General features: G+C 63.0%; 2 protein-coding genes across 4 annotated transcripts in view; one reads left to right on the top strand and one right to left on the bottom strand.

The window, feature by feature from the left end:
* Positions 1-75: 75 nt before the first annotated feature.
* Positions 76-4,731, top strand: SRPK3 (SRSF protein kinase 3). 3 transcript variants are annotated; one of them, XM_040467387.1, is made up of 15 exons: positions 77-169; positions 260-390; positions 577-685; positions 822-909; positions 1,112-1,199; positions 1,721-1,827; positions 1,907-2,072; positions 2,180-2,205; positions 2,668-2,797; positions 2,878-3,120; positions 3,214-3,314; positions 3,685-3,792; positions 3,874-3,943; positions 4,024-4,116; positions 4,259-4,731. In XM_040467387.1, exons 1-15 carry the CDS (start codon positions 114-116, stop codon positions 4,441-4,443), a joined length of 1,701 nt encoding a protein of 566 aa, XP_040323321.1. In that variant the 5' UTR covers positions 77-113; the 3' UTR covers positions 4,444-4,731. The 3 variants fall into 3 exon arrangements, with proteins under 3 accessions (XP_040323322.1, XP_040323321.1, XP_040323320.1); XM_040467388.1 differs by lacking the exon at positions 3,874-3,943 and having other exon boundaries at positions 76-169; XM_040467386.1 differs by having other exon boundaries at positions 3,874-4,116.
* A 50-nt stretch (positions 4,732-4,781) lies between these two features.
* The window catches only part of IDH3G (isocitrate dehydrogenase (NAD(+)) 3 non-catalytic subunit gamma), a 10,134-nt gene continuing 3,049 nt past the window's right edge, over positions 4,782-11,866 (bottom strand). Inside the window, exons 2-13 of the mRNA XM_040467392.1 lie at positions 10,274-10,312; positions 9,959-9,970; positions 9,628-9,725; positions 9,083-9,195; positions 7,790-7,850; positions 7,559-7,691; positions 7,309-7,442; positions 6,872-6,974; positions 6,630-6,776; positions 5,387-5,481; positions 5,242-5,302; positions 4,782-4,974 (exon numbers count right to left, since the gene is read on the bottom strand). Of these exons, the coding sequence (XP_040323326.1) occupies positions 4,873-4,974; positions 5,242-5,302; positions 5,387-5,481; positions 6,630-6,776; positions 6,872-6,974; positions 7,309-7,442; positions 7,559-7,691; positions 7,790-7,850; positions 9,083-9,195; positions 9,628-9,725; positions 9,959-9,970; positions 10,274-10,312 (1,098 nt within the window). The 3' untranslated portion in view covers positions 4,782-4,872. The remainder of the gene's footprint in view (positions 4,975-5,241; positions 5,303-5,386; positions 5,482-6,629; positions 6,777-6,871; positions 6,975-7,308; positions 7,443-7,558; positions 7,692-7,789; positions 7,851-9,082; positions 9,196-9,627; positions 9,726-9,958; positions 9,971-10,273; positions 10,313-11,866) is intronic.

Raw genomic sequence — 11,866 nt, 5'->3', positions numbered from 1 at the left:
TATTTATAAAGGCGGGTGAGATCAGCGGCCGAGGCTATAAATGCGCGGGCCGCCGCCGGGCCCCACAGGAGCAGCCGCCCGGGGCGCGGGAGCTGCGGGGCCGCGCGGCCGGGATGAGCGCCAGCGCCGGTGGTGGCGGCGGGGACAGCGGCGGCGGCAGCAGCAGCAGGTAGGGTTCGGCCAGGCCGCCCTGGGTCCCCCCCCTCCCCCCGCCGTGCCCGGCGCCTCGAGTGCTCACTGCCCGCCCCCCAACCCGCAGCTCGCAGGCCTCCTGCGGGCCCGAGTCTTCGGGCTCCGAACTCGCCCCCGCCACACCGGCGCCGCGGATGCTGCAGGGGCTGCTGGGCTCCGATGACGAGGAGCAGGAGGACCCCAAGGACTACTGCAAGGGTGAGGCCTGGCCTCGGCGCGGGCGGCCAGGTGGCCGCCGCGGGACACAGGGCAGCTGGGGAGGAGGAGGGTGCCGAGGCCGGCCCACGTGGGCCAGGGGGCCGGCGGGGCTGGATCGTCCTGGCCCCCCACCCCCACCCCAGGAAGGCGCCACCACCCACCACGCTCTATGGACTCCTTCCCCAGGCGGCTACTACCCTGTGAAGATCGGCGACCTGTTCAATGGGCGGTACCACGTGGTGCGCAAGCTGGGCTGGGGCCACTTCTCCACCGTCTGGCTCTGCTGGGATATCCAGTAAGTGCCCCCTCCGCCCACCACCCCCCGGGGCCCAGTGCCAGCCGGGAGCCCACCCCTGGGCTCCGTTGGGGCCACCACGATGCCCCCACGGGTCTGGCCGGGCTGGCGGCCGACGCGGAGCTCGGTGTTGCAGGCGCAAGCGCTTCGTGGCCCTGAAAGTGGTGAAGAGCGCGGGGCATTACACGGAGACCGCCGTGGATGAGATCAAGCTCCTGAAATGTGTGAGGCGCCACCCTCCCCGCTCCCGGCTCCCAGGCAGGGCGGAGTTCCCAGAGGGGCAGGCTCCAGCTGGCTCTGCCTGGGAGGACCTGCGGGAGCAGGCCTGGGAGCCGCAGCCGAGGCCGGAGGTGCGCGGGGGGCGCAGCAGGGAGCAGCTGGTGAGGGCCAGGGTGGAGCCGTTCCTTCGTGGTCGCTTTGCTCCAGGTCCGGGACAGTGACCCCAGTGACCCCAAAAGAGAGACCATTGTCCAGCTCATCGATGACTTCAGGATCTCAGGCGTTAACGGAGTCCGTATCCTTTGCAGGAGGAGCAAAGCGGTGTGGCGGCAGCGGTGCCCGCTCCCGCCATCCCAGCTGCCGGGGGCCTCGGTTTACTGATCTGCACAGTGGGGGCTTATCCCTTCTAGTGACACTAGTCTGCAAAACAGCCCCACCGCTTCGGGGGTTGTGTTTGTGCGGGGGCCAGCGGATGACCGGGCGGGCATCGGTTATCCACGGGCATGGCCGAGTTACCCCCAAATGGCAGTGCCGTCCACTGAGGAGCTGCTCCAGAGGCTCTCTGGCAAATACTTGGGCACGGGAGTGCGGCTGGCCTGACAGGCCTCCGTGTCTGCTCCTCCGGTGCCCTGCCCCCGGGACAAGCACCCAAGGTACCTCCCGAGTGGCACACCCGAGAGTGGCAGGGACACCATAACGACACCGGGCAGGTGGTGACTCTGCACCGCCAGACCCGGTTGCTCCCCAGCTGTGGGTGGGCGGGGCCCGTGCCCCCCTGCCGTGGGCCCTCCGGCCACCCTTCACTCCCAGCCCCAGATGTGTGCATGGTGCTGGAAGTCCTGGGCCACCAGCTCCTCAAGTGGATCATCAAGTCCAACTACCAAGGCCTGCCCGTGCCCTGCGTCAAGAGCATCGTGAGGCAGGTGAGCGTCACGCGTGCTCTGGGAGTGTGGCGAGGCGGCCGGGGCGGGGCTGTGAAAGTTCCGGAGTGGCTCTCCCCAGGTGCTGCACGGCCTGGACTACCTCCACACCAAGTGCAAGATCATCCACACAGACATCAAGCCCGAGAACATCCTGCTGTGTGTGGGCGATGCCTACATCAGGCGCCTGGCCACGGAAGCCACAGAGTGGCAGCAGTCAGGGGCCCCGCCCCCATCCCGCTCCACAGGTACCAGCGCGAGCCCGCGTGGGCCCAGGGAGGGGCCCGTGGGCCTCAGCCCCCGCCTGAGTCTTTGTTCCTTTCCCTCCCCCGATGCTCCGACTGCCCCCCCTCAGTCAGCACTGCCCCCCAGGAGGTCTTGGTAAGTTGGGGTGCCTCTCTTTGCCTGGGCCTCATCTCCCCATCTCCTCAGAGCTCCCTCCTCGGCCTCTCTGGCCCCACCCCCTCCCCACGTCCCTGCCCTCCCCAGGGATGAGGGTGAGACACAGGGTGGGTCGCACACGTGGGCGGTCGCTTGGGCGCCACTGCCTCTGTGGGCGGACGGTGCGTCCAGGGCCACGAGGGGCCCAAGCTGCCCCCCCCCAGGGGAGGCGGGCTCCGAGCTAGACGAAGGCCCATCAGCTGCCCCCAAAAGTCTAGCTTCGGGCAGCGAAGGACTGGCGCCGAGGCGTGGGCCACAGCGGGGTGGCCCGGCGTTTACGTCCTCGGTGGCCCTAGGGCCCAGAGACCCCATCCCCCATGAGCATGCAGGCCGCAGGGAGAGGCGTGGGCGCTCAGAGGCTGGGCGGTGGGAACCCTGGGGTGACCCGGGCTCTGATGGCAGCCCGGGAAGCTGTCGAAGAACAAGAGGAAGAAGATGCGGCGCAAGCGGAAACTGCAGAAGCGGCTGCTGGAGGAGCGCCTGCGGGACCTGCAGAGACTGGAAGCCATGGAGGCGGCGGCCCAGGCCGAGGGTGAGGGGCCGCGGCGCGCGCCCGGCAAGCGCAGGCCACCGGGGTGCCGGCTCACACCCCGCCTCTGCCCCTCTCCCCAGACGCTGGCTCGAGGCTCGAGGGGGGCAGCGGCTCCACCTCCTCTTCCGGCTGCCACCCCGGGGGCGGGGCCGGGGCCGGCCCCTCCCCCGCCTCCTCCTCCCCCGCCACCGGGGGCGAGCGCAGCCTCAGCCCGGGCTCCCAGACGTCAGGCTTCTCGGGCTCCCTTTTCTCTCCCGCCTCGTGCTCCATCCTCTCAGGCTCCTCCAACCAGCGGGAGACCGGGGGCCTCCTGTCGCCCAGCAGTAAGTTGGGCCGGGCCTGCGGGTGGGCTCGGCGGGGCTGGACAGGCGGGGGCCCAGCCGGCTCAGCCTCTCCCCCTTCTCTTCCTTCTCCAGCACCGTTTGGTGCCTCGAACCTCCTGGTGAACCCCCTAGAGCCCCAAAACGCAGACAAGATCAAGATCAAGATCGCAGACCTGGGCAACGCCTGCTGGGTGGTATGAACCGGTCTGGAGAGCAGAGTGGGCACCCGGCTGCGAGGGCAGGGGCACAGGCCGGCCTCCTCCGAGCCCCACGGGCCCCGAACTGCCACTCGTCCAGACCCCGGGCTCTGCCTCCTGACACAGACCCGGGACCGAGCCCAGACCAGCGTCCGTCCCATCCAGTCACCAGAACTGGACCCATTGCAAGGGGCGGGGACCCCTGGGAAGAGGCCAGTCCCTCTCGGGACCTCTGGGGACCCTGAGGCTCAGAGGGAGCCCCACTGAGCTCCTTGGTTGCCCGGCCCAGAGGTGGGAGATGGTGGGGGCCGCTGGGGGCGGGCCAGCCGCGGCCCCGGCTCCTCCCCAGGGCTCCCCTTACCTCCAGCACAAGCACTTCACGGAGGACATCCAGACACGCCAGTACCGGGCCGTGGAAGTGCTGATCGGAGCCGAGTACGGCCCCCCCGCCGACATCTGGAGCACGGCGTGCATGGTACGCCCCAGCTGCCCTGGCCTAGGGCAGGTGGCCCCCCCCCCCGCCCCCGCCGGCAGCCTCACCTTCTCCCCCTTCCAGGCCTTCGAGCTGGCCACCGGAGACTACCTATTCGAGCCTCACTCTGGAGAAGACTACAGTCGTGACGAGGGTAGGGGGAGGCCGGCCCTGGGCTCAGCCTGGGGGCCTCCCGGCCGCCCAGCCACCGCCCAGCCTCCTCTCTGTCCACAGACCACATCGCCCACATCGTGGAGCTTCTGGGAGACATCCCCCCAGCCTTCGCCCTCTCGGGCCGCTATTCCCGGGAGTTCTTCAACCGGAGAGGTAGGGCCAAGCGGGCTCGGGCCCCCTGGATGTGGGGGGTAGGGCAGGGAGCATGGGCTCCAGAACCGGGGGAGGGGGGCACGGGGTCCAGAGGCCCCCTTCCTGGCAGAGCCTAACCTCCGGCCCGCTGGCCGGCCCCCAGGAGAGCTGCGGCACATCCACAACCTCAAGCACTGGGGCCTGTACGAGGTGCTCATGGAGAAATACGAGTGGCCCCTGGAGCAGGCCACGCAGTTCAGCGCCTTCCTGCTGCCCATGATGGAGTACATCCCCGAGAAGCGGGCCAGCGCAGCCGACTGCCTCCGGCACCCTTGGCTCAACCCTTAAGCCCCACAGGCACTCTGTGCAGCTTGAGGCGTGCCTGCCCCCCCCCCCCCCCCCCAGTGCCTTCAGGGAAAGCCGGGCGGCTCCTGCCACACTGCGAGCCACCCTTCGGGAGCTGCCCTCCTCCACCCTGCAGTGTACGAGCTCTCTCGGGCTCCGCGCCCCGAGGCAGGGCAGAGAGACGCTGGAGCCAGGCCCACCATTCAGCATTTGTTCTGTCCCCAGCCCTCACAAAGGGGCCCCGGATGGGAAGTGTGCGTGTTTCTTTTCTTAATAAAGTGTGAACTGAAACGTCAGCGTCCCGGAGTGACAGAAACACAGCAGCCGAGACCCGGGCCCCGGGGACGGAAGCTGATTTACTCTGGGTCCACCCACCAAGCTGGGGCGCTGGGAGCGGGAGGGGGAGTGAGCTGAGGCAGGCCCAGGGACAGCCTACGCCTCCACAGCCCGGCCGTTGATGATGCGGATGTGGCGGATGATGTCCTGGATGGCTTCCGACGTAGTGCCCTGGCCCCCGATGTCCGGGGTGTGCATCTGTGGGAGACGCGCGAACTTGAGCGCACACCTGAGCCCTGACCCCTACCCGGGCCGCCCGCGGTCTCCCGTGGCTTGCAGGGGCGGGGCCTGCCAGCAGGAGGGCAGTGGTACCAGCTAAGGCCAAGAGAGCCCTACCCTGGCTGGTACCGCCCTCCCCTTGGGGACAGCAGGAAGTGACAGGTCATCACCTCCGCCCCTCAGGTAGCACACCAGCTCAACCCCCACGGGGGGGGGGGGGGGGGGGCGGGGGCATAGGAGCCTCACGTTTTGGTTGTCCATGGACGCCAACACGGCCTTACGGATGGCGGCGGCATAGGAGTGGAGCCTAAGGAGGGAGGGAAGCTTTTGGTGCTTGGGGCCTGGGGGCTGGCCGGGGGGGCTGGCAGCTGGGGGTCACGGAGCTGCTTACTTGAGGTGGTCGAGCATCATGCAACTTGCCAGCAGCGTGGCGGTGGGGTTGGCGATGTTCTTATTGGCAATACTCTTGCCCGTGTTCCTCGTAGCCTCGAGAGGGCAAGACAGGAAAGGGGATGGTAAGAAAGCGGGGTGGGGCACCCGGGAGGCTCGGTCGACTGAGTGTCCCAAGTTCGGCTCAGATCTCACAGTTCGTGAGTTCGAGCCTCGCGTCAGGCTCTGCGCTGACAGCTCGAAGCCTGGAGCCCGCTTCTGTGTCTCCCTCTCTCTCTGCCCCTCCCCTGCTCATGAGCTGTGTGTGTCTGTCTCTCTCTCTCTCTCTCGCAAAAATAGACATTAAAAAAAATTAGTTTTAATGGTTTCACACTGTTATGTGAATTTTACCTCATAAAAAAAAAAAAAAGACCTAAAAATAGAAGCTAAGAGACCAACAAAACGTGATCTCTCTGTACGATACGATATTATTCAGCCACCGTAAGGAATGTTGTTGGGGCATATAGCCATGCCACAGTGTGGATAGGCCTTAAAAATACTACGTTAATGGGGCGCCTGGTTGGCTCAGTCGGTTGAGCCTCCCACTCTTGATTTCAGCTCAGGTCATGATCCTAGAGTTGTGTGATTGAGCCCCACATCGGGCTCCACACTGAGCATAACTGCTTAGGATTCTCTCTCCCCCTCTGCCCCACTCCCCTGCTCACACGCTCTTTCTCTAAAATTAAGGAAAACAAAATACTGTGCTAAGGGAGAGAAGCCAATCATAGAAGGCCACACGGTATATGACTCCGTGTAGGAGATGACCAGAAAAGGCAAAGCCAGAGGGACAAGAAAGCAGATGAGTGGTGGCCAGGGACTGGGCGGGGGGTGCGAGTAACAACCAACAAGCACAGGGTTTCTTCTTTTTTTTAAAGATTATGTATTTACTTTGAGAGAGAAAGAGAGTACAAGTGGGGTAGAGGCAAAGAGAGAGGGAGAGAGAGAATCCCAAGCAGGCTCCACGCCGTCAGCACGGAGCCCAGTGCAGGGCTCGAACTCACAAACCGTGAGATCATGACCTGAGCAGAAATCAAGAGTCAGTTGCTCAACCGACTGAGCCCCCCAGGTGCCCCCAATACTGGGGGGACGACAACATTCTGGGACGAGACAGTGGCGATGGCCACACCATATCCTATACTTTCGGCGAAGTGGATGAGATGCGAGCTCTCTAGCACAGAAAGGCCAGTGGCCCTGGCGACACTCACCGTCTCAAACACGGCGTACACATGGCCGTAGTTGGCCCCAGCCACGAGGCCGGGGCCCCCGACCAGTCCTGCGCAGACATTGTTGACGATGTTCCCGTAGAGATTAGGCATCACCATGACATCAAACTGCTGGGGCCGGGACACCAGCTGCAGGGCAAGGGGGGACAGGCAGAAAAGCTGGAGCGCACGGGAAGCCCACCGCGCCAGAGGCAGGCTGCCGTGGAACCCGGCAGGCCACCTACCTGCATGGTGGTGTTGTCCACGATCATGTTCTCAAAGGTGATCTGGGGGTAGCGGGCTGCCACCTCCTTGCAGCACTGGAGGAAGAGCCCGTCGCCCAGTTTCCTAGGTGGGGGAGCGCAAGACGCCAGCTTGGCCACTGTAACAGTCAGCCAGAGGCATGGGGTATACAGATGGCCAGAGAAGCTGGGTTCTGACCCCTGACCAGTCCCCCGCCTGTACGACGGGCACGATCCTGCTCTCCCTGCCCAAAGTATGCGCCGTGGTGACGCCGCGGCTGGAAAAGGGGCAAGAGGGCACGCCCCTGGGCACAGCCCCTTGGGGGGCAGCGGGGTCCGGGGCCCCAAGTCCCTAACAGCAGGGCGGAGGAGAGTGTTCAATTCAGCCGTTTCACAACTGCTTGTGCAATGGGCAGGGACACGGCAGGGATGGGACATACATGATGTTGGCCTTGTGCACGGCTGTCACTTTCTTGCGCCCGCTCTCCTGGGCCAGTTTGAAGGCATATTCGGCGATGCGCAGGGACTTGGCCTTGGTGATGATTTTCAGGCTCTCCACCACTCCAGCCACACTCTGGGACAGACGGGGAGAAGAGTCCCTCCAGCACAAGCTTCTCCCTGGGCCTGGCCAGGCTCGTCCCCAGCCCCCACGACCCAAGACAATAAGGGGACAGCCTGGGTCCCACCCACCTCGTGTTCCAGGCTGCTGTACTCGCCCTCTGTGTTTTCCCGGACAATGAGGATATCTATGTCCCTGTGCCGGGTCACCACTCCTGGCAGGCTCTTACAGTGGATGACATTGGCATAGAGGTCCAGGCTGGTACTGGGAACACAGAGAGAAGAGCAGCCGGCCGGTGCCACGACCGTCTGCTGCCACACTCTGCCCCTGCCGAGCCCCCACCCTGTGCACTGGGCTCTCACCGAAGGATGTTGTTTCGGGATTTGTGGGACGGTGGCAGGTTATGGTTTGTTTCAATATTACCTGTGGGATGGAAAAAAGACAGGCTGGAGAGGGGGCCCCTGGGCTCAGCGATGCCACCACATTCCCCATCCTGAGCAAGGGAACGCGTGCCCAAGGCGGCATCAGGCAGAGGAGGTGGCTTTACCGGCAGAGGTACCTCGCAGAGCGCCAGGGTGGTCTCTCACGTAAGCCCCGCGAGGGCAGAGAGTGCGTGCGGTTCACCGAGGGGTTCCAAGGGCCTAGAGAGGGACTGGCACGCAGCAGGCACTCGATAAATAGTTAATGAACGAACAGATGAATGAACAAGGGTTGGCAGCTGGCTAGGAGACCTTGCCAGACCCCGGGCAGGAAATGGAAGATCGGGGTCTGGCTGGAGAGAAAGTGACCACTCCTGCTCACTAACCGGCTGGCTAGCCAGCCTGGCGCCAGCAATGTGACCTTGGCTGGCGTCGCTGTCAGGCCCTGCATCGAGGCGCCACATGAGCCCCAGTTCAGGGGCAGGTGGTGGCTGCCTGGAGAAGACTATAGTTCGGGCCGGGGCGGACCCGGGCAAAGAGAACGGGCGCAAGAGGGGGCCAGCAGCCTCCAAGAAAAGGCGGTCAGAGGGTGCCTCGAAGAGCAGGCTTTCCTCAGGGCCCACTGGGGCTACCGCCCCCTCCAAGTCACGCCCCGCCCACACCGCCTTTGCCCACAATGCCTCAGACGCCCTTCAGTTGCCACGCTGGCCCCCCTGCCTGACTGCCAGGGGCTGGGGCTCCACCCGGGTTCAGCTCGGCTCGCACAGAGCAGGTGATAGACTATAGCTTACGGAACGAGTAGTGCAAGCATTTTAAGAACATGTACCAAATCCAGGCAAACAGAGGAAGGGCTAGAATTCCTGCCTGTAACACCCACAGCCGTGCCAGCTACGGGCCACGCGGCGGGAGAGGGTTAAAACCGCATCCCTGTGACATACGGTTTGTGAGAAAAAGACCCCGAGGGTCAAAGCTGACCCCAGCAGAGAGGGCTGCGCTCCAGGAGAGAAGGGGGTGGGGGAAGCCCTTTACTGAACAGGCTCCTGTCCAGCCTAGTGCCACAAGCTCTCAGAGTCGCGGCACAGACCCCAAAAGTTTCTGTCCGCTCTCCAAGCCCAAGGGTCCTCCCCAGCCAGAGAAACCCTAAAGTCCGAGTCGTGCGGCCCCAGGGACAAGTGTGTGTCGGCTTGGAAATGAGAGGGATCGTGCACGGTTCCCCGCCCCGGCCCCCGCGCTTACCCTTCAGGGCCACACGGTTCCGGCGGATGGCCATGATGGCATTGCGGATGTCCTCTTCATCAGCGTTGGAGCTCACGTGCACCTCTTCAAAGTCCACCGGCACACAAGCGTGCCTGGGGCAGAACTGGGTCAAGGTGGCGAGCCCCAGGCCTCCCCCACGCCTCTTCTAGGAAGCCCCCCTGGACTGCTGGGCGCAGAGGCCCGGCCACCGCCGCTGTCCACCCTGACCTGGCTCTGCCTGAGGGGAGACGGGGTCGACCTGTGCCAACTGACGGGGAGATACTTGAACTCTACAACACAGTTAGCAGCAGGACTGCTGCCACCTTCCTCGCGCCCGGGATCACAGGCACTGGGACAAAAGGCCTGGGCTTTCAGCCCTCCTGCCGCTGCCTCAAGGGGCACTGGGGCAGAGCCCTGGCCAGTGGGCTTCTGGGCTGACGGTCCCTCTTGGCACGGTTCTCAAGCCCCCCCCCCCCCCGCCCCGCCGGGGTATAAGCTCCCCTAGGGGTACGGGTCAAGGGGAGGTAGGCCCAGGGGCCGTGTACCTGAACACAGACTTGACATGCAACATGAGCTCTGGCCCGATGCCATCCCCCGGGATCATGGTCACCGTGTGCCGCCCGCCATACTTAGCCGACGGAGGCTGGAGAGACGGGAAGGTGAGGGTGGGCCCGGTGGGCCGGCCAGTCATGAGGTTCCAGCTTGGGGTTACCTGACCCCGCCACCCCAGCCCAGACAAGTTAATCACGGTGGGGGGGGGGTTCCTTGGTCGGGAGGGTGGCGGCAGAAGCAGTCCCCACCCCCGCCTGGACTTGGCTCAATCCCAGAGCAACTAAAAGCCCCAAAACTTAACAGGCAGATGAGAGGAATACTCACAATTGTCTGTTGCTAGAGGAGGGACAGAAAGGAAGAAGACACGAATCAGCCAGGGTTGGAGGAACGAGGCTGTGCCCAGGGAATGGGGATACTGTGTAGTGCGCTTCGGGTGAGGAGGGGTGGGCGACCTCTGAGACTGTGCCTCAGAGAGAAGGACCCGGAGCGCCAGGGAACAAACAGGCAGGCACAGCACACATACGTGCACGCACGCACACACCTACGCGTGCACAGACAGGTGCATACGTGCGTAAACACTAGCGTTCTCGGGCGCACACACACACACACACGCGCGTACACGCTCTGGCAGGTACTTACGGAGAAGCTCCTCCGGGGGGCCTCGTGGGCACCTAGAACCTGGCGAAGAGAACCAGATGCCAGTGGTTGTTGTCCGGCCCAGAAAGTCGATTCGGTAAAGGCCAGATGAACTCTTGGCAGGGAAGAGGAACCGTCCCCACCATGCCCAGCCAGGTCCCACGCATCATCCCTCCGCCTGACCCCTGCACCATCACGTGGTGAACAGCACGTGGTACGCGCCCAAATGGCCCAAGAGCCTCCATTTCCCAAGGCCCAGCCAGTCAAAGCATCGTGGAGGGTCGCAGCAACCCTCTATGGTTCCGTCAGCTCTGCAATCAGCTCTTAATCAACTTAAGAAATGTTTCTCTCTTGTGTTGTCTGATTCTTTATTAGCCAATAATTAGTCCTGCCCAGTGATGTTTGTTGTCTGTAACGTGGAAAAGTTGGCACACTGCACGTGGCAAACCCTGGAGCGGCCACAACAATCATTTTGTCATTTTTAAAATCTTTTTTCCTTATGGGGCGCCTGGGTGGCTCAGTCGGTTAAGCATCCGACTCTTGATTTTGGCTCAGGTCATGATCTCACGGTTCATGGAATCGAGCCCCACGTCGGGCTCTGTGCTGACAGTGCGGAGCCTGCTTGGGGTTCTCCCTCTCTCTCCGTCTCAAAATAAATGAGCGAAACTTAAAAACGTATAAAAAAAATCTTGTTCCTTATGACAAAAACAACATACAGTCCTAACACGGAGATCAGAACAAAAAGATAGCACCCAGTCCCCTGTCCACCCAGAGACAGCCACTGTTGGCATCGTGGGAACGGCCCTCCGGAATCACAAGTCCAAAGCAAACGCGCCAGGGAAAATCTAACCATTTTTAGAAGAATAACAGACACCAATCTCTCAGAGGGCTTTTACGAAGGACTGCAAAACTGCTCTGTGGCCTATGTGGAAGATGAATGTCCCCAACCCCCCGACTCAGAAACAGCCATGTTTAGCCACCCCAATGCCATGTCTGACAGCTTCAGAGTAAAAGCCATCCGAGTCAAAGGGGACAGCTGTTGAGCAGTGATCCATCTAGGGTCCCCACACAGTCCTGGAGGTAGACGCCTGTCTGCCACGTGCCACTGCGGAGGGCCTAGGCATCCTGACTCTGCTCCTGCGGCTCCCCACCTGGGAACACACCCAGTGTCTCTCAATCCAAAGAGGCAGGGGCAGAGCCGAGGTCCTTTTTGTCACTTGGAGATGCTCTGCCAATTTCCCGCTGGGGCAGCATCGGAGTATTCCAGCCAACGGCAGGGTCACCGTGGCCATCTTGCAAAGAGCCATACCTTCCTGCTAGAAGTCTAGAAAGCTCAGACAGAGGCTGATCATCCCCTCTGGGTTTCCCACGCTGGTATTCACAAGGCGGCCACTCGCACAGGCTCTGGCGGCATAGGTGTGCCACTCACTCAGCCAAGCCAGGGGCCAGGAGGAAGGTGACTACCAGGACAAAAGGCTTCGGGGTATCTGCTCATCCATGTGGCCCCTGGATCTGCAGCCACAGGCACACTCAGGGCATTCCAATTTTCCTTTCTAGCACTTGTCAGTATCTGGACTCATCTTTTTTTTTTTTTTT

Source organism: Herpailurus yagouaroundi, unplaced genomic scaffold, assembly GCF_014898765.1.
Source record: "Herpailurus yagouaroundi ecotype Mexico unplaced genomic scaffold, PumYag 67493, whole genome shotgun sequence".
Classification (NCBI taxonomy): Eukaryota; Metazoa; Chordata; class Mammalia; order Carnivora; family Felidae; genus Herpailurus; species Herpailurus yagouaroundi.
Note: the sequence above shows the minus strand (reverse complement) of the source record. Positions and strands in the feature narration are given on the sequence as shown.

What these genes read in the sequence shown, in the direction of transcription:
- SRPK3 (XM_040467386.1), top strand. Translation starts at nt 114, where the DNA reads ATGAGCGCCAGCGCCGGTGGTGGCGGCGGGGACAGCGGCGGCGGCAGC. An exon ending in CTCAGGCGTTAACGGAGTCC is followed by an intron (nt 1,200 to 1,720) that starts GTATCCTTTGCA and finishes TCCCAGCCCCAG; the next exon opens with ATGTGTGCATGGTGCTGGAA. An exon ending in GCCCCCATCCCGCTCCACAG is followed by an intron (nt 2,073 to 2,179) that starts GTACCAGCGCGA and finishes GCCCCCCCTCAG; the next exon opens with TCAGCACTGCCCCCCAGGAG.